This window comes from Anabrus simplex, chromosome 11 (assembly GCF_040414725.1).
Source record: "Anabrus simplex isolate iqAnaSimp1 chromosome 11, ASM4041472v1, whole genome shotgun sequence".
In the NCBI taxonomy this organism is placed as follows: domain Eukaryota; kingdom Metazoa; phylum Arthropoda; class Insecta; order Orthoptera; family Tettigoniidae; genus Anabrus; species Anabrus simplex.
In genome coordinates, this window is record NC_090275.1 from 83,764,193 (window position 1) to 83,785,182 (window position 20,990).

At 39.0% G+C, this 20,990-nt stretch overlaps 1 protein-coding gene across 1 annotated transcript in view; it reads right to left on the reverse strand.

Moving 5' to 3' along the window:
- Nucleotides 1–18,688, reverse strand: part of LOC136883303 (maternal effect protein oskar-like) — an 81,437-nt gene extending 62,749 nt beyond the window's left edge. The window contains exons 1-4 of the mRNA XM_067155538.2: nucleotides 18,508–18,688; nucleotides 18,265–18,349; nucleotides 13,746–13,879; nucleotides 13,493–13,667 (exon numbers count right to left, since the gene is read on the reverse strand). Coding sequence (XP_067011639.2) covers nucleotides 13,493–13,667; nucleotides 13,746–13,879; nucleotides 18,265–18,349; nucleotides 18,508–18,519 — 406 coding nt within the window. The 5' untranslated portion in view covers nucleotides 18,520–18,688. The remainder of the gene's footprint in view (nucleotides 1–13,492; nucleotides 13,668–13,745; nucleotides 13,880–18,264; nucleotides 18,350–18,507) is intronic.
- Nucleotides 18,689–20,990: the final 2,302 nt, after the last annotated feature.

The following is a 20,990-nucleotide window of genomic DNA, read 5'->3' on the forward strand; positions in this document are numbered from 1 at the left end:
CATTTAAGGCCCTCTGCCCTTGGATTAAGTTTACTGTGACTATATGGATTGTACGATCTTCCCCTCTGGTTATTCTGCTGTCCTTTCCCTTGCGGCCATTTCCAAGCTCCCGTCTCCTGCTAAAGTATACCTGTGGCTATAATTTTCCACGCCGCTGGCACCTCTGCCTCTCCAAAAAACATCGTACCCTAAAATAAAAAGTCACCAACAAATTCTGCCGCCGAGATCTGACTGTTTCAGTGCCCCGCAGCCGTTCATCGCAGTACAGCCACCGAAGTGGGGAAGGGCCCACTCCACTCCCGGGATGTCTTGCCGTGTACGGCGCGCCGGAGTCCATCTCCCAGCAAAGGCTAATGTGTGGCGCACCAACCGCCAGCTTATCTGGGGACTGTAAATAAACTTTCCATCTGCGGCGTCCCTTCACCACGACTACCCCTCTCATAATAGCGGGAGAGGTGTATCTGAGGGTACTTGAGGGGTAAAGGGGATTCGACTGGACATCGGCAGCGGCAGCTGGCCTTGCCGTCAAAATTTTCATCTTGTTGTTGGCATTCTACGGCAACAAAGACACTCTCGAGCTGGAGTTCAACTAACTCCTACCTATCTACTTCAAAATAGGAGACTTTAAAATTTTTTTGGTGGTTTAAATGTTCTTCAAAATTCTTCTACAAAACTTTGGAAATTCTTAATGTCTCCTCCATATTCTCCCACAATCTATTTGCAAGGAAGCAGAAATTTTCTTCAATTGATGATTAAATTTTGTTTCAAAAAAAAAAAAAAAAAAAAAAAAAAAATTCTGTGTCACCCCGTGGAAGGACATTTGGGGGGGAGGTCTGTACCGGCTGGTAAACCTCTACGCCGCACATTTGAATTTTCCGCCTTCAAGGACTCCTCTACAGGAGAAACTGTGAACTTAAAACTGGATCTACTTAAACTTTTGCTCTGAAGATGTCACTGTGTTAACTTTGTCGTGTTTTTGTTTACTATTTATCAAGAAGTTTGGACATTGTCTCATAGATGACTCTACTAAAAAACTTTGATCATGCACCCTGGTGCAAGGTGAAGGAACTTTTTTGAAGAAATTTTGGATTCATAAGTTTTCTCTTTGCTAAATTTTGTTCTTTCATTTGTGCGTTGGCAATATTAATCTTTTCTTTCTGCCAGTTTTGAAGTTAGCCAATCAATTATTTCTGTAATTAATTTTTGACCAATCGTGTCTTTCTTCTTCGATTTTATGTGTGACTGTGTACTTTAGCCAATAAACGCCTGTGGGTGTGTCTTAATTATTCATGAAAGGTCTCAAATCTTCCCCGAGGGTATAAAAACTGCTGATTTTCTTGTCTCTCGGCCACATCATCATCAACATTTAACTTAGTGTATGGACATGTAGCAGGAGGCGGGAAGCATCTCTTTCTTCAGGCAGCAGTTCTTCAGTAAAGTAATGGCCGCTTAACATCTTTATTTCTTGCTAGCTCAGCAGTTTAACCCGCGGGGAAGGTCCAAAACTTTTACCATGTAACCTATCTCTTAAAAATGTAAATTTCTTCTTGTTTATGTAAAAACCTCATATATCTTTAACTGTAAATCGAGGATAGAGAGTGCTTCACCCTCTCGAGCTCCCCTTCATTTTGATTTGAGGTGACTACGTTTTTGTAACCGATTTTCTACTCTTCCTTAATGTGTTAAATTTATTCAGTATACGAGTCACCTCCATAGCTTGGGAATAGTCCCTGTTTCATCGGCAGAGTGCCTCTTAGGTTTTAAGAAGTTTCATGTAGGAGTGCAAATTCACGCCTCCATTCATTTTGCATTTTGGGCCATTAACTTAACCTGTTATTTTTCTACTAAGGCCCAGCAGGTTGGGTACAAGATACCCCTGTTTCTTTGTAAGTGTGCCTTGAGGGCAGTTAATGGTAAAGTCTGTTGTGGCCTTTGATAGGCTCAGAAAATTGAGAGCGGTCTGCTCTTTTATACGTGGTAAAAGTGCCTCTAAGAGGCCTGATATGGTTTTTGGAGCAAAGGCTCCTTGAATGAAGGGGTTTTCTGCCCTTTGAACAAAAATATGCCTTGGTAAAGTTGGGCGGAGAGCTCAGAAATTGTAAAAAGTGGGGCTTGAAGCCCAGTTTGTTAATTTGTCCCTAAATCTTGGCTTTACTGGCCTTGTACCTGATTGTCGGTTATTTGTTGACTACTTGTTATTGGTTAAATTTTGAAAGTCTATGTTGAGAATTGTTGAATTTTGCTATTTTCGAAAATATAACCTTTTATGCAATTTTAATTCATATCTCGGCTTTGTAGTTAGACCCATTCACCCCGGCACCTTCTTTCACCTCTGTCGATCCACCAAACCACGGTAACAAACAACAACAAAAAATAATAAATAGAAAAGTTTACAATCAAATATACAGTACATAGCACTGACTGATAAAATACATATGCACCTATGCCAGAAATGTAAAGGGAAGCAGTGATTGTCAGTTGTTTTTGTGATAATGGGAAACCTTATACGGGTTGTCAGGCAAACAGGCCACCTCTGCATAGTCTTCTCACTAGGGTAAACGGCAACAATATTGAGTTCTTCGCACCTGTGCCACGTTACTCGCTGTCCGGTGTCTGTTCCTCATTTGGTGTGGATTTCAGCGGACAACCTCCAAGGTCCTTCACCCAGTCATATTTGTCATTCTGAAGGCTTTCCATACTCATGATATGAGCGATATCAAACTCCCGAGTCTCACTTGACACACAATGATCTTGCTCATGTTTTTCATTACTGTACCACGAGCAAAGTCATCCAAATATACTCTGTGGGCAAGTGGGTTTTAACGCAGGATAAAAGTTTGTAAGTGAAAATCTTTTTTACGATGATGTTTCCCTCCCCCCTGAATACTTCCATTCAAGTGGAGAATTTGCACTGTATTCAAACATACAGCTCTTACAAGCTCTTAGGTCCTATACATCATGTGCTCTTAGTTCTTAGTTTGGAAATGCCGCATACAACACCTAGTTTCATTATACCAGTTATCAACAAGGCAAACCGCGCAACATTAGTACCTTGGTTCACAACTTGCACTGCAAACATCTAGATGCGGTACGATTGTCGTTTGTTTCTTTCTCGCAGATGATGTGATTCGCGCGGTGCACAAGGCTGCCAACATGTCTACATAGGAACCGAGCACAAGACGATTTGTGTACACTGTTAGTTGTGGGCAAAAAGGCTAAATGACCTTTATTCTTGCTGTGCGGACATTATGCACCGTGGCTATAGGAAAACGCTTCTCAAAGGGAGTATGGCCCAGGACGAGCCACTGTTCTTATGAGAGAGATTGGCCTGGATGTGTAAAGATAGGTTACAGATACTTAGTTACCTTTTTTTTCTTGCCCTGTGGGCAGTATGTGCCATGGAGCCCTTACTTTGCACGGGTTGGTAACAGAAGCTGAGAGTTTTGATCTCTGGGAATGAAGTAATGTCAGCTAATGGCAATGCCAGTAGCTACTCAAGTAATGGAGAATGGTTCATGCTACATTTAATTATGAAAGTAAATGTACTTCTGGGGGCAAGATAGTGGATCCCTAGACATTATGATGAACACGTCTCTGCTCTACAAAGAATTCCACGTAAGATTTGCATCATTTCTACTATAACGTTTGTGCAGTATATATATTCAAATTCAGCAAAAGTTGACACCTTGCAACCCAAGGTTTATAACATTATAAGGAAGTATAAATTATGCAAATCTTACTTGAAATTCCTTACAGAGGAAAGATGTGTTCATTGCCATGTCTACGTACCCACCAGCTTGCCCCAAGGAAATAAATTTACTTTTATACTTTAATAAAGAGCAGGAACCGTCATTGTCCATTGCTGAAGTACAGTAGCTACTGTACTTGCATTCCTATTTGCCAACGTGAAAAGGGATGTGACGTCAATCCCATCAATGATGATAATTAGATTGCTTTACCAATCCTGCAGAATAAAAGCACAAATATATAGAACATGCAAAGAAACAATGTGGAATATAGAACAGCAAATATTCGCAGAAACGTGTCAAATCGGATGCACTGCACTCGCCCACATAGAATGGCTCTGCTACTGCCCTACAGAATGCTAGAGGCCTAGAAAACTGCTTTGTAACACTAACCTGGGAGTTTATCCCCCCAGACCCCCTTTGCTTGGTCACTATCAATGGTTTGGTCACTAACCGGACTTAACCAATTAAGACCTATTGCTTTGTCACACCCCGAATTAGAAATAAATTCAGCTTTTCGCCACTGTCAAACATACAACGTGCTGCTATTGCCCTAATCCAGACCAATGGATTTTTCACTAGCCAGACCTAATCAATCCAGATCAATCGCTTTGTCACTGACCCAAATTATAAATGAATTCAGCTTTTCACCACTGTCCAACATAGATTGCGCTCCTATCACCCTACAGAATGCTAGAGGCCTAAAAGCCACTTTGTGGCCCTAACCTGGAGGCTTATGCACCCCAGACCCCCTTTGCTTGGCCACAGTCCACTGGTTTTGTCACTAGCCAGAATGATAAATTAATTCAGCAACAGAATGCTCTTAGTTCCTAAGTAAACAGGTTGGCAGCATTGCTGACTGCCCAACCATGTCTCCTCTGCATCGAGAAGTAAACAATGACAGTCATTCCACGCATAGCTGAATGTAACGAGTATTCTATGGCACGGCGTCAACTATTAAATGTAACAAAAACTTTTCAGTTTTGCCATTGCCAAAGTGGAAAAAGTCACAGCTCAGTTCCCAATAGATCAACAACCTGAAACTAAATTCGAAGTCAAAAAGAAACTTCAAGAATTATTTAAAGATCAGAAAGATAACACGCCCCATTTACCTTCTAAAGATATTAAAGGCTTAAAACAAAAAATAAAAGATAATGACCTTCCAATCACAAAGGCGGATAAAGGTAATGTGTCAGTTATCATGCACAAGAAGTACACAGAAAAAACTGAAGCATTTTTCTCAGATAATACTTTCACAAAGCCTCCGTGGCTCAGACGGCAGAGCATCAACCTCTCACCGCTGGATACCGTGGTTCAAATCCCGGTCACTCCATGTGAGATTTGTGCTGGACAAAGCGGAGGCGGGACAGGTTTTTCTCCGGGTACTCCGGTTTTCCCTGTCATCTTTCATTCCAGCAACACTCTCCATTGTCATTTCATAGCATCTATCATTCATTAATAAATCACTTTGGGGGTGGCGACCCCATCCTACTAACAGCCTATATCTGCTTCATTCATTACATCCCTGACCCGGTGAATGACTGGAAAACAGGTTGTAGGTTCCCATTTTCAATACTTTCACAAAAGTTAAAAAAGACCCTACTAACTCTGTCCAAAGAAAACTAAAACAAATACTTAAAAAACATTAATTTCATCCTTAATGAGAATGAAATATCAAGCTTAATTAACATGAATCCAAGACTATTGACAGCAAGAGCTTTGCCTAAGATACACAACAGCCCTACCTATAAGAGCTCTAAATTTATCAATAGTTTTCTAAAAAAGTACTATACTTCCCAAAGTGGAACCACAATCAGTAATTCAATAGAATTTTGTAAAATTACTGAGAACACTAAATTAAAACCATCTTTCACCCTGAACTCATTCGACGTTACTAATATGTATTCTACCATCCCTACAAAAGAAATTCTCCAAAAACCATAAAAGAAGTTAGTGGGATGTAAAGCAAATAGCATTATTATTATCATTATTATTATTATTATTATTATTATTATTATTACAAAAGAAATTCTAGATATAATTAAGAACAACTTAACGACTGTTGAGTGTGTCCTCCGCATCCCAAGCTCTGCGCCTACAAGCTCCGCAACCCGCCACAGCACCGAAGTTTCTAGCAGCTACGAGGTGTCTTCACTGCGCCCTGGCATGCTCACCGATGACGTCAGCCAGCGATATATAAGGAGCTTCGTTCCGAGCCTCTCCAGGACTACCCCAATGTTCGACGACCAGATCACACCGCAAGTCAAACACGGGGGCATTCCTCTTAAAAACGTGTTTTGAACAGGTGGACAAATTGCTGGCCGTTGAGGTTTCACCTCTGAACATAGCGTCATTATCCTGATCCCCGTAGCCCTGTCGAGCCCCGAGTATAGCATTCTGCTGCTCCCTTTAGTCCTCACCAGTGCTCCGACGTACACCTTAGCATTCTGCTATTTGAATAAATTAATGCAAGTTCCTTGCAAGTATAAACCTAGTACCAGCATTCTGCCTCTCTCTACAAGTTACGCTTGTAATTTCACAGAAGATAGTTTTCGACTATCAGGACAATTTATTAGTGAAACAGACTATCTCCTCAAGATAGAACTAAGTGTATATAGAAGTCTCATATTGTATAACTGTACATATGCAACAGACATTCAATTTAAGATTTAATTTCAATATTAACTGCGTGCATTCAAACAAGTTTCAAGAAGAATTCAGTTTTATTTCTTATATATATTGTATCAAACCATTGAAACAATAAACTTTATGTTGTGTCACTGTATTCCAAGTTCCTTGTATACAACACGACGACTCATAAGAAACTTAGTAACCCTGAAATAGAGGAATTTATGCTACTCCTAGAATTTACCCTTAACAATAATTACTTTTCCTTCAATAACACAGAGGTCTTCCAAAGGAATCCCCAGCATCAGGTATCCTTGCTGAAATATACAAGGATCATTTAGAAAAACATAACATTTTAAATGAAGAAAAAGGTATTATCTGGCTAAGGATTGTTCATGACATTTTTGCAATTATAGATTAAATCAATAGTAGCGGTAATTTAATAGACCAAATTAACAGTTTAGACCCTTTCATAAAATTCACATTAGAAACGGAGAACAATAAAAAACCAAAATTTCCCGGATTTAACAGTCGAAAGAAAAGAAGAAAATTTCTCCTTTTCAATCTTTAGAAAACCGACCCAAACTATAAATACCATACGAAAAGATTCGTACCATCCTGAGGTACGTAAAAGTTCCTTTTTAAGCATGTTAAATAGAGCCTTTAACATTCCCTTGTCCAAAAACGATTTCCAAAAAGAAACTAATCTCATTTACAAAGCGATAAGCAACGGATACACAAAACACTACATAGATAGATTAATAAATAAAATGTAGAATAAACCTCAAACGCAGTTGATTAAAGAGCATAAAAAAAACTTTGCTACTTTCACTTATAATAATGGGAACATTTACCAGATTATTAATATTTTTAAAAAACTTAATTCCAAAATAGCTTTTTTGCACCAATTATAATAATCATTTCATTTTCAATTACCAAAGCATTGGAAGTAATAACAGATACTCAAATTCAGGGATATATAAACTTAAATGTTCAAATTGTGCCAATTCATACATTGGGCAAACAGGACGTAATTCTCTAGTAAGATACCAGGAACATATTATTGCTGAGAAATGCTAGGAAATATTCGGCCATGAGTCTTCATATGACTGAATATAAACATAATTTTACAGAAAAGGACTTGACCATTCTGCGAACGTTAAACAAAGGTAAATTAAGGAATATTTTGGAAAATATCTATATTGAGATTGATCAGAAATAAAACCCCAGCCAGAACATTAACGAATTAACGGAGAATATCAATAGCTACCAAATTAGATTTATCTAGAAAAGCAATAAAAAAGGACCCGGAAAAACATCCAGCACACCTCTCAGTTAGCTCCACCCTACACAGCATTCCCCCTGCTTACCCCCCTTCCCTTACCTTTCCTTCCGCTTCTCCTCACCTACCGCACACACGCACGCACGCACACACGCACACACACACAGAGAGAACTTAGTTGACGACACGGCGTAAGGGAGAACGCTAAATACAACACGACCGATTATGGGGTAAACAATTTCATATACAGTAAAACCTGTCTTAGCACGTAGAGGCGCGCGGCTGTGAGTTTGCATCCGGGAGATAGTAGGTTCGAATCCCACTATCGGCAGCCCTGAAGATGGTTTTCCGTGGTTTCCCATTTTCACACCAGGCAAATGCTGGGGCTGTACCTTAACTAAGGCCACGGCCGCTTCCTTCCAACTCCTAGGCCTTTCCCATCCCATCGTTGCCATAAGACCTATCTGTGTCGGTGCGACGTAAAGCCCCTAGCAAAAAAAAAAAAAAACCTGTCTTAACGGACACCTCTCACCTGCGGACACCCCTCATTGGCGGACGATTTTCTAGGTCCGTAATTAAATGCCATGTTGTGTATGAGTAATTTACCCCTTATACGGACACCCTTTATTACGGACACGGACCCACCATAGCCACGAGAAACTCCAATTAAACCTCTCCTAACGGACACTGTCTGTTTAAAAAAATTCTGTATTTGTGTCCTGTACAGTATGTATTCGCTTACTTTTTTTTTGCTAGGGGCTTTACGTCGCGCCGACACAGATAGGTCTTATGGCGACGATGGGATAGGAAAGGCATAGGAGTTGGAAGGAAGCGGCCGTGGCCTAAAGTAAGGTACAGCCCCAGCATTTGCCTGGTGTGAAAATGGGAAACCACGGAAAACCATTTTCAGGGCTGCCGATAGTGGGATTCGAACCTACTATCTTCCGGATGCAAGCTCACAGCCGCGCGCCTCTACGCGCACGGCCAACTCGCCCGGTACTTTTCATCCTGGCTGTACACATTCTTGGAAGGCAACACTAAGCTACGCTATCACTTCCGGAAGTTGTGTGATCTGAAATGCTCGACAGCCCTGGAATTCGTACCTTCACTGTCAGGTTACTTTTCAATGACTCGTGGGCTTTTGATGTGTTCAATTTTACGTTAGTAAGTGTGTGTAAATATGGCCCCGAGGAAGTTTTTAACTTTAAAAGAAAAGGTAGGCATAATAGACTATCATAAACGTGAGAAGTGTGGTGTACGTAAACTGTCCAAAGTGTTTAAGATTGGAAAGACACAGGCAGCTGAAATTGTGAAAAAGCAAGCGGAACTAGTAAAGGAATGGCATTTAAATGGCAACGAACAGCGCATTAAACTGTTTCAAAGTGGTAGTGGAGCTCTCATTGACAAGGCAACGCTAGAGTGGTTCGCTAAAATAAGAAGTCAGAATGTCCCTGTGTCAGGACCAATGATACAAGCAAAAGCCTTAGAATTCGCGACAGAATTAGGAATGGGAGAGTTCAAAGCCTCGAATAGCTGGCTAGAAAGATTCAGAAAGCGACATGGTATCAACTTCAGAGTGATTTGCGGAGAATCATCCAGTGTTAATATGGAGATTGTTGACACCTGGCAAGAAAAATCACCTTCAATCACAGACGGGTATGCTCCGGAAAATATTTTGAATGCCGATGAAACGGGATTATTTTTCCGTGCTTTACCCGACAAAACTTTGTGTTTCAAAGGAAATCATTTTGCTGGTGGAAAAGTTGCGAAAGAACGTCTTACTGTATTGTTATGTGCAAGTATGAGTGGAGAACAAGAGGTGCCCCTTGTGATAGGAAAAGCTGCAAAACCAAGGTGTTTTAAAAATATGGACGTTACAAAGTTTGGCATTGAACGAAAAGCGAATAGGAAAGCATGGATGACCAGAGAAATAATGGCAGAGTGGCTAGGATAATTGGACAGAAAAATGATACGCCAGGAGCGAAAAATGTTATTATTCCTCGACAATGCAGCATCGCATTCGGATACAATTAAGTTGCAAAATGTGAAGATCTTCTTTCTCCCAACAAATGTAACATCAGTTTCTCAGCCGCTTGACCAAGGAGTGATCCAGAACTGCAAGGTTATGTACAGACAGTTAGTGATGAAGCACACAGTATCAGAACTTTTCGGGAATGAAGTTACCCTTCAAAAACTAACAAAGGGGCTGAATGTTCTCCAAGCAATTTCATGGATAACCAATGCATGGAAAAAGTCACGGCCTCAACAATTCGTAACTGCTTTCTGAAAGCTGTGTTTCCCGCTAGTGGTAGACATCCCGAAATAGAATCGGATACCCTTCCTGACAGCATGGAAACAACACAAGAGTTGATTAATGCAGCAGGTTACAGTGTACAAGTGAACGCCTATATCGAAACTGATTCCGATATTCCAACATAGTGTGAGAGTGGAGACACGAAAACGATTCTTCAGTCAATCCAAGGGAAGAAGGACAAAAATGAAGATTTTGACGAAAGCGGGAGTGAAGGTGATGCTAATGACGACTTTGAAGGAAATACAGAAATGAATGTGCTGCAAATAACCTCGTACAGTGAGGCTCTCGGCTTTGTTAAGCGACTGAAATAATTTTATTATAAACAAAACTATGAAAAAGGTGTAAATTTGACCCAGGATTTAATTGCACATAGTGAAAACATCATTGCTAAACTGGAATGGACAAAACAAACAAAGGATTTTTTTAAGTGCTAATGTTTTACTGTACTGTGCTAGAGATTGAGTTTCAAAAACTCATACGTTCTTCTTTTAACATGGTGAACGGTAATAGTGTACAGTGTGCTCAATAGAGGTTTCCATAGAAGTGTGTTTGTCCCTTTAATACAGTGCATCGCAGCTGCAGCAGCCCATTTACAACTTTCTCATGTGAGTACAGTGCAGTATATTGTACAATACTGTATACAGTATACAATTAAAGGTACATTTGCGAGAATGGTTAACACATACAATACATGGGTTATTGTGTTCCAACTTATGTTTAATGGTACCGGTTTCATAACCTCTCGCGGGCGGACACCCCTTCATAAAGGACATTTTTTTCGGTCCCGAAGGTGTCCGTTATAGGGAGGTTTTACTGTATCCTTATATACCTCACCAACACACATTCTTACAAGGTTCTCTCCTTTAAAATATCTCCCTCCTTACTTAATTTCTTTTTGTTTCAGACTCATTTTAACAGTCTAACTTCAAAGCTCAACTTCAACTACGGTTGTTTCAAGAATTCCCCCGACAACCATATTTTAAGAAAATCTTTTATATTCTCAACTTTACCTTCAAGATCAACAAGCATACACTTCTCCAGCATAAAGAAGACCCCTTACGCCGATTTTATTCGTTACTTGGACATTGACTTGTTGGAAGTTTTAACCCAACATGAATGAACATTTTATTCCATCACCATAATCATTACATGTGTTTTAATTGTCCTGCCGTTTTTTGTTAAATCTTTTAGCTGAAGATGTTCCATAATCGGAACGAAATAGGTTCTATTTTGTATACACCTAGAGATTAAGCTGGATGATGTCGTGTAAACAATAAACTAGCTATAGGAAATTGACAAGTATTGCAAAGTGGGAGGGAATCTCCTTATAACTTAACCTTAGTTACTTTTCAATCTGTCACACACACACAGCAATTATAATATAAATTATAACATTATAACCATACCTGTAAAAATACACCCTTTTATACAAAGAATGACATGTTGGTTCTACAAGAACATCCTCAGATTCTATCAAATCACCTAAAGCATGTTTATATATGAACAGTATTGTTTACGTTGCGTAAACTTGTCAATATAGAGAGTTTAGTGATAACATGAACCAGTAATGACAAAAAATAAATTTACAAGTATTAATATAATGAAAAACTTTCGTACTTATCTAGACTGCCGATGCTAAGTCCGTTGACACCAAACACACACACAAAAGAAAAAAGTCAACTATTAATTCAAATTATACCATGAACAATATTATTTGTTATTTTACACGTCTTTTAAGTATGGCATTTCATAGTACCTACCAACTGAACTTAGTACCGATTATGAGACAGACTGAGTGTGTGCATGTGTGTCATATAACATTATTTGTACAACTTTTACTTAAAATAAAAACAAACTTTCTCAACCTACCTATTTGTTTTACGTCGCACCGGCACAGATAGGTCTTTTGGCGACGATGGGACAGGGAAGGCCTAGGAGTGGGAAGAAAGCAGCCGTAGCCTTAGTTAAGGTACAGCCCCAGCATTTGCCTGGTGTGAAAATGGGAAACCACGGAAAACCATCTTCAGGGCTGCCAACAGTGGGATTCAAACCCACTATATCCCGGATGCAAGCTCACAGCTGCGCGACTCTAACCGCATTGTAATGTTTCTTACACCTAATACAAACTAAATTCTGGCAAGATTAATTGTCGTTAGATCCTTGCTCCACCTGAGCGATCGTAAGTAACATGTCCACGAGTTATGATAAAGATAACTAAGAGCAATTGCAAGTTGGGTGCCAGGCTTTGAAATTAAGTGGAATTTGAAACCGAATTTTGATATAAATAATACTAAACTTTATTTTTTATGAGACTATCCTGGTCGTGAGCTGTAAGGATACTAACCATTAAATACCATGTGGAAAAACATAGATAACCAACTAAAAAAGTAAATTATTTAAAGAAGTAGAAAAAAATTTATTGCATAAAAGGAAAAAATAACATAACGAGTTATTCCCAAAATTTGAAATTAATGACAGATTACCAATTAAACTCTACACGCACGGACATGCGATAACAAGGCTAAAGCTCACCAGAGGTTGATCTTCTCGTCGTCTGCTTCCGTGGTTGATAGTTTTCGTCCTTCCTTCAAGAGCATCATCCTTGGCAACTGCTTCATAGAATGGATTCCCCTCTGAATCTATCACTCCCTATTGTGCTAGGTACCAAAAACACAGTACCAGCCTTACAATATGAAATTCCTCCTCAGAATTAATTGGATAGAGGGGGCTGAAAACATCCAGTCCTTCTATATTATGTAAACTTAGCTTTCTAAATAATCTGAGTGTCTCACAGAGCCGATAAGAAATATAGCAGAGACTCTCTAAAAGCCGGGGACTACCTGAGAATGGAGACTCAAGAAAGCTGGATGCAGAAGAATACTTCACCATGCAGTGTAGTTCTATATAAAAGATCTTCACATTTCCACTTCCTCCCTCGATGTCACACGACGAGTCGTTCCAATGAGAGCTTATGCACGTCACCACCCTGTCGATATAGATGTAGTGTCTGTCCTAGACAGAAAGGGCCCTCCTGATAAGAGCACGTGATGTGAGGTGATATACCGCCCCAACAAAAAAATTATGTAGCTCCCTCGTACCGTTGCGTACGCTTCCAAGAACCGTCCGAAATTTACCTGCTGTTCCTGGACTATTGTGAGACACAAAGTAGCATGTTAGCGCAAAACCTACTGTCTTAACATTACAACGGAATATTCTAGTATATTACAATTAAAAATTATTTCTCGTTCTTACATACCAATTACATAAATGATAATGATGGACTTTAATAGTGAATAAAATTACATATGATACATATATATACACACACACAATAAATTTGGGTGGGCAATCAAATTATGTAAATGTCGTGGCTACCACGATATTACAGCATGGCCAACTCGCCTGGTCTCAACCTACCAGCATCTGGGCAAGAGAAATGATAATGACAATAACAACAACAATTTCTCAAGTCCTAGTTCTAGGAATGTCACCATGTTAGTACAATAAGAACAGAATAATTACCGTCATTGAGAGTCAGAATGAAACTATTGAAAGCCTGCAATCGTGACCAATGATCCTCTTTGAAGGCCAGTTTTGGAACTGGAGGCACAGTCAGAACAACCACCTCTGATGCGGTTTCTCGGATGTATCTCAAAATAGATTTCATGCGTGTCTGCATGCGATCTGGTTTGGTGTCCTGAAAAATCAAAGACAGGACTGTTGTGAGGAACATCTTTGCAAGATCTTCAGAGATGATCTTTGTTTATAAACTTACCCTTAGCAAGTCATTAGTACCAATGAGCAGGATCACTTTATCCGATACACGATAGAACTCTGCTTTGAGCCTCATCCTTAGATCCTTGAGGGTCTGCCCACTTACACAGTAACCCAGGAATCTCAGGCCATTTTCTGAAAGAAAAAAAAATAACACAGTTAGAGACATGCATGCTGTAGGGGCAATTTATCCCATTCATATCAACTACTGTTGTCTCACAGAAAGAACTGACTTCTGACACTTTCCCAAAATATACCGTTGAACTCCACTACTCCCCTGCATAAATCAGATAATAGGAGTTGGATCCGTCACTCGCCTTTTCAGCAATAAAAAGCAGCATTTCCTCATTTTAAATCCTTAGCTCAGATATCACTAGAGCTATCAATATACTGTTGGATGTGAAGTAATGGTAATTTTCCTATGTTTATGTAATATTGAGCAGTTATGTAGGATTCTGTTTCCAGCACCACACTATAACCACCTGCAAATCATGTGAAGCACTCAAAATATCAAAAGTTATTTCTTTCTTTGTGGCTATGTAATAAATTAAACACAGTTTTATAACAGTGGTATCAAACTCAGACCCTTTGAAGAGCCATTTCTAGGATCTTGGGGATTGCACAAATATAATTAGAGGCTTAAGGAAAAGGGACAGTTTTACACAGAGTACGAACATTTACTCGGACATTTATTTAGCAAACAAGCTCTACAGGCGGAATTAAGCAAACTGTGCAATTGGTTGCAGAAGAATGGTATGGAAATAACTGTGGGGAAAGCAAAGTACAGACGAGGAGGAAATATTTCCAAATCCGACAAGAGATATACGAGAATATACTGCACCCATCAAGAAATAGCAACCATAGTACCCACATTTAAAACAAACGCTACATTCTGCAGAAGGTAGTAAGTACAAGTGAAATTTTTTTTAAAAGCAATACACTTGCATTTTAAAAACCATAAAAATTATGACATTCAATAATAATAGTGTAATGTATTTAATGATCCATCAATTATTATTTTTTTTTTTTTTTTAAAGCCGAAGGGCTTGCATTTTAAACTGAAGAGAACTACCTACTTTATAGTGCCAGCAAATTTACTTACATGACTGTCACACTAAAGCATTACATGTATTAAATCTCACTGTAGACCGTATTGGTTATAGGATTGTAAACATTAAATAAGGACAATAATATACACCACCTTTCCAATACTTATCAGTCCTTATATTTAGGATACAAACATTACAACTGGTGTTATAAGTTGGGACATGTTTCGCTTAACTGCCGTAAGCATCCTCAGCCAAAATAAACCTTAGCCTAAAGTTTGGTCAGAGCCCCGAATCTAGTGACCTTAAGGTATATGGTTCCCTAAGATCCGACGTTTACATTAGAGACAATCAATAGCCTTAAAACTAGGGTGAAAACTTCTAACAATGCTCGACATAGCTAAGAGTAAAAACACTACAATCGTACTGACGGAGGTTAAGACATAAAACACAACATAGAGCTGATAATGAAGTAAATAAAATCATACAGGATATCATATTGCTATCAGTCAATCAATAAAAATATTTATACATAAAAATGATTATTTTTATGTTCGTTGGAATGAAGAAGGTAATTAGAATAGTCACTAGTTAAATCTCATTCCATTGCATAGACATGAAAGTCAGGTGAAAAAAATCACATATAGTAGTTGACTAATGGAGTAGTAACACATCACAGGACTGATCACGCCTGAAACTGCGTATATGTATAGGCAAATATCCAGTTCCTTTAAACATAGGTTAAAGCCGAAAACAGGTGTCCTCGAATTTCTACTGGGAGTTCAACAAAGTCATAGATGGACAAAATAAGACGCAATGAGCGTGAATTGAAGTTCCTTATGATGGAAGAGCAGTGACTGGTCACCTTAGCCACTCGACCAACATACGTGGCAACGGGCAGACGATTACCAGACCTCCGCGATACTGTGGGTGTTAATCTACTGCCCCCACCCGCAGGGGGTTTTATTGTTTGACTGATAGCAATATGATAACCTGTATGATTTTATTTACTTCACTATCAGCTCTATGTTGTGTTTTATGTCTTAACCTCTGTCAATACGATTGTAGTGTTTTTAAGCTATGTCGAACATTGTTAGAAGTTTTCACCCTGGGAGCCTAAGCCAATCTCATTAGATCCCCCTTTCTTCAGGTCTCCCTCATATTTCCTGATGCATGCAGAACCTACTTCCTCCTCCCTTCTCACCCATCCTTCTTCCTATCCTCTATTCTACACTTTCCTTTCCTAGTGTTCCCTTTCCTCTTGCCTCGGCCCTCTACAGTAACACTGCTGTTCTGTTTTACTGTGTTGATGGGGTAAAAATATCTTACAGGGAAAACTTTTTTTCCTACTTGTTTATCACACGAACACAACAAAGGTTTTTGTGACAGAAGGTAGGGAAATAATTAGAAAAGTAACGGCTGTTGCCTTAATTAAGATACACCCCCAGCATTTTCCTGGTGTGAAAATGGAGAAACCATGGAAAACCAAGACAGGCTGCCGACGTTGAATTCGAACCCACTATCTCCTGAATGCAAGCTCACAGGTGCGCGACCCTAACTGCACGGCCAACTCGCTCCGTGGGAATACTGTTAAATACTTAGGTATTAATACAAGGAAAGTCAGTCATTGGAGCAATCAAATTAAGCAGGTTGTAAATAAAGGTTACAGCCTCTTAATAAGGTTATCAGGGCACTTAAGGGTTGTAATAAGGATGTAAAGGAGAGGGCAAATAATTCTCTGGCAAGACCACAATTAGAGTATGGTTCCAGTGTATGGGAGCCACACTAGAATTACTTGATACAGGAACTGAGAAAAATGTAGAGAAAACCAGTGCAATTTATTCTGGATTATTTCTGACTAAAGAATAGTGTTACAAAAATGTTTCAGACTTTGGGCTGGAAAGACTTGGGAGTAAGACGACAATCTGCTTGACTAAGTGGTATGTTCTGAGCTGTCAGCTTGGAGATGACGTGGGATGACTTTAGTAGGCAACGAAGTTTCCATGGAGCTTTAACCCCCCAAGTGGTATCGTCTCGCTACGAGATAATTCGGATCCCGGCTCAAGTGAGACGATTCGTAAAATCGATATAACAGCTCGTAAAATCGGTAAAACAATCAATTTTACGAATATTATCGCTGCAAAATGAAATTCTCTATCTGATAGGCAGCGCAAGTTGGTCTTTGGTTGGGGAAGGAAAGCAGTAAGCGGCGAACTTGTCAGCTGTGAGCTAGTCTTTGTTTACGTCTATTCAAAGTGTCCAATTGCTTCGAGCGTTTGAAGATTATTGTTTGCTGGCCAATTTGTGATAATTGTTTGCCTGATTTACTCTATTTTAATTGGTTTATTTTAGTTTAGTGATTATTACAATATAAACATAAGTGAACTAAGTGGTTCAAGTGCAATTAGAGAAGCATTGGAGGAGCTTGGGAGTGATGAAAGTGAAAACGACATTGGTAATGTAGAATAATTTCCTGGTGGTTTATCATTAGACGACTTTTCTTCTGGAAGTGGAGAAGAATATGACCCTAATTTAGATACCCATGACTATAGTGATGCGTCAAGTAATGATGTAGACAAACCAAACGTGCTAACCCTACCAGGCACACCCAGACCTAATGACCCCACCACAACAGACTCTCTCCGAATCTTTTTACCTGTGACATTTTTATTAGTCATTGAAGTTTCTATTATTATATATCACTGTGCTTGTAATGAAATTTGGCACATTTTGTATATCTTGGAATTTAATTTCAGATAATGTAGTGCTTGTAACCAACCTCAAAAACTGGAATATCTTCTGATCAGTTTTTTTAAAATATGACTAATCATCCATTATACTTTTACTGGATAATTGTGAGTAAAACATCCTACAATTATCTTATTCTCTAACACTTCCTGAACAAATTGATATATAATATGCCATATGTAGTTATAGTTTTTTTTTTTAATGTATCTGCATGCTGCCTTAAGAATGCTCAGCACTTAAGAGTGAAACGATCAGCAATTGGAGGGTTAAAAAGTAGGAAAGATCATAATATGAAGAAAATGTTGGAAATCAAGAGAACAAATTGGGGCAATTATTAATTTATAGGAAGAGAAATTAGGGAAAGGAATAATTTAGGCCTAATAAGAGAAATATTTGATATATTTCAAAGTTCTTTGGAAACATGTACAAAAAGTCCAGGAAAACCACTGATAGAGAATTTGCCCACCTGGGCTAGTCCTAAATATAGATGATGATCTGATCGACTTGAACTAACCGCGATATGTAACTGGGATGAAAAAATTTACGAATTCCTGTAAGCAGCCTCCTAGTTTACACCTTACTCGAGTTCCATGTACAGATTTTCTAAATTTCAAACAAAAGAAACGATCCCCTTGGAATACAGCCACGCCCTCTTAACAGGGACAAAAGCGCACGTGCGTCCCCTTGTCCAAACATACACATCACTATCCACAAAGTTTTACGTACCATACTTGCATCGCAGGCCTAAAATTTGTTCGGCAAACCGCAGCAGCATACTATCCCCAATGAGTTGATATGAAAAAAACATTGGCTGTAACAAAGAGCACGTGCGGAATCAGTTTCAATAAATAATAAACTCTTTATTAATCATCATTAATACAGATACAGCACACAAATTGTGCATGGTATAAACAAATAACATTAAATGATGCAACGTAAAATGGCATAATCAGGATCTAATACACATACCGTAAACTCCATTTTGTCTGGAAATTTAAGCACACAGGCACTCAATTCCACTAGTCTGCTTTGTCACAATATCTGAATGTACGTAGTTCCACATTCAATCACATAAATAATACCACTAAATTCATATTTCACTTAATTCCTTCCTTTCTCTACAAGTCCGCCATACCGCAGATTTAAGGATTTCCCGCTACATTCAAGAAAATTTACACCGTTGCCAACTGACAAATACAACATTCTGTTTAAACAAGTCGGCCATACAATCAAAAGATACGAACCACACTTTGTATTAATAAATACAAAATCAGAATGGTGAAAAATTATTTGAAAGTATTAGTGTTACAATGATGTTCTTGACAATGTAAAATGTAAGGTCGAGTTGAGTCATTATCACAGACTGGAAATAAAATTTATCATAGTAAGATCACCCTTTTATTATGAATAGAATATGGCCACTTTATCGAATCTAAAACTGTATACCTATGACCTTTTAAAATATATCGTTCACTTAACCGTGTTGGCCGCCGCCGTAAGATGCCTGCTTTGTTGTATGCATATCAATTTCTTCTCTCCTATAAAAATACTATCTTACGCACTGCTTCTTCTCCCTTTTATTCAGTACATTTTGACTGTTTATTTTTTGTCCCTTCTATCATTATCTCCCCTACATCTTCTTTTTCCTATTCCTGGTTCTTCGTTGACAGGCCCTCCTTTTAAAAAACTACGTTTTGCTCTAAGTGATTCTGGCGTCAACATATAAACAGACGCCTCAAAAAATTCTTTTGGTGTTGGAGCAGCGTTCTATATACATCATACGTCGAAAGGTAACAAAGATAAACGGTTGCTAGTTAACATCGCGTCAATCAGTTTTTCCGCTAATTTCAGATGACCGCCAGCCATAAGATATAGCCTACCCCGTTGATAGGTAACACTGCGTTATACATTTTGTATCGCTAATTTCAGATGACACACGGTATGTAAAAATGTTCCCATCAACATGTTGCCCGGCGGAGTAGGAAAGGTGGTGATATACAATGTCCGAACACCAGTTTGCGTGCCAAAAGCGGTGGTGATTATTGCTTTAAGAGGAATTACAACTAGGCAACCATCCTCTATATAACACTAATCAGAGATGAATAATGGAAGGCAAGGGCTACGAAGGGCATGAAAATAAAAGACTCCCTAGGCCTCGATTGCTCTAATACCATCGCGGTCAGAAAAGAACAAGTGTTGACCAAGGGAGGTCGGATAGCATAGATGAAAGTGAGAAGCCTGACACAAGTAAGTGGAAGCAATGACAGGACTCAGCTCAAGGCCCCGTAGTCGCCACTACCTCCCGAATACTGGATACTGGCCGCACATCAGCAACTGCAGCTATCGAGCTCGGGAAAGAACTGAAAGAGAGTTCTAACATCATCACAAACCTTACGGATATCCTGAAGAAGAAATTCCCCGAAATTTATGAGCTTGCAAGTTGCTTCGTGAGAAGCCGTTCTTTTATTCGAATGGACGCTTTAAACAAAAGTAAGACATTCAAGAGACCGGGTTTCAGTTAATACAATACCGATAAAGAAAGAAGAAAAGCTATGGATAAATGTGTTTGATATTCTTTTTTAAAAAATATCAGCATTATTCTTTGTGTATAACAAGACTGTTATTTTTTATGAAAGGCAATTTATTATGTTGTATATGAAACCAGTGCTAAGAATGTTAGTATACAGGCTCATTAATTTATATGGCCTATCTAATGTTAAGGTGTAATTTGTCAGTTCCTGGCACTTGGAGGAGAATATTTACTGTACTGTTTGTGTTGTGGACAGTTTCCTAACATTTGCTGTTTGTGTTGTTGACAGTGTATATAGTTTCCCAATATTGCTTGTAACAACGGACACATTTCTTGCAGTCATCAAGCTTTAATGTTCGAGTCTGTAACAATTAGAACCCCTTGTTACTGTTATCATTGGTGTTGAGAACATGAACATATGGAATGGCTATTCCACTGGGATCACAGTCTTAGCATTGTTAACAAACTTTTATACAGATCGAAATACTTCAGAAACGCCGCTGGATCCACACTGTATTTGATCTCCTATTATTACTCTCGTAATAGTGAAGTGGAATGCCTTTTGTTAAGTGGTGTTAAAATATCAATGAAGGTCTCTTATCTCTAACTTGTGGCTAAAATAGAATAGCTTACAGCAGTATATTAGCCTACCTGATACAGAAGACAAGGCGCTGAGGGTTCACGCTGACGTCATCGACGGCCAAGCGTGGTGGGGGGACCTGCGCGTGATCCCTACCTCTTACTCTAACTACCTTGACGACACCCTCTACGGGGCTTAGCTAAGCAGACCGGACAAAAAAGAAAACCTTTCTATAATATAAGATTAGTTACTAAAAAAAAAACAAAGGCTGCCTTATAAGTAGGGCCGATATTTTGATGCTCTATAAATTGACCTAAACGTCCTCAAAATGATCTAAAAAGT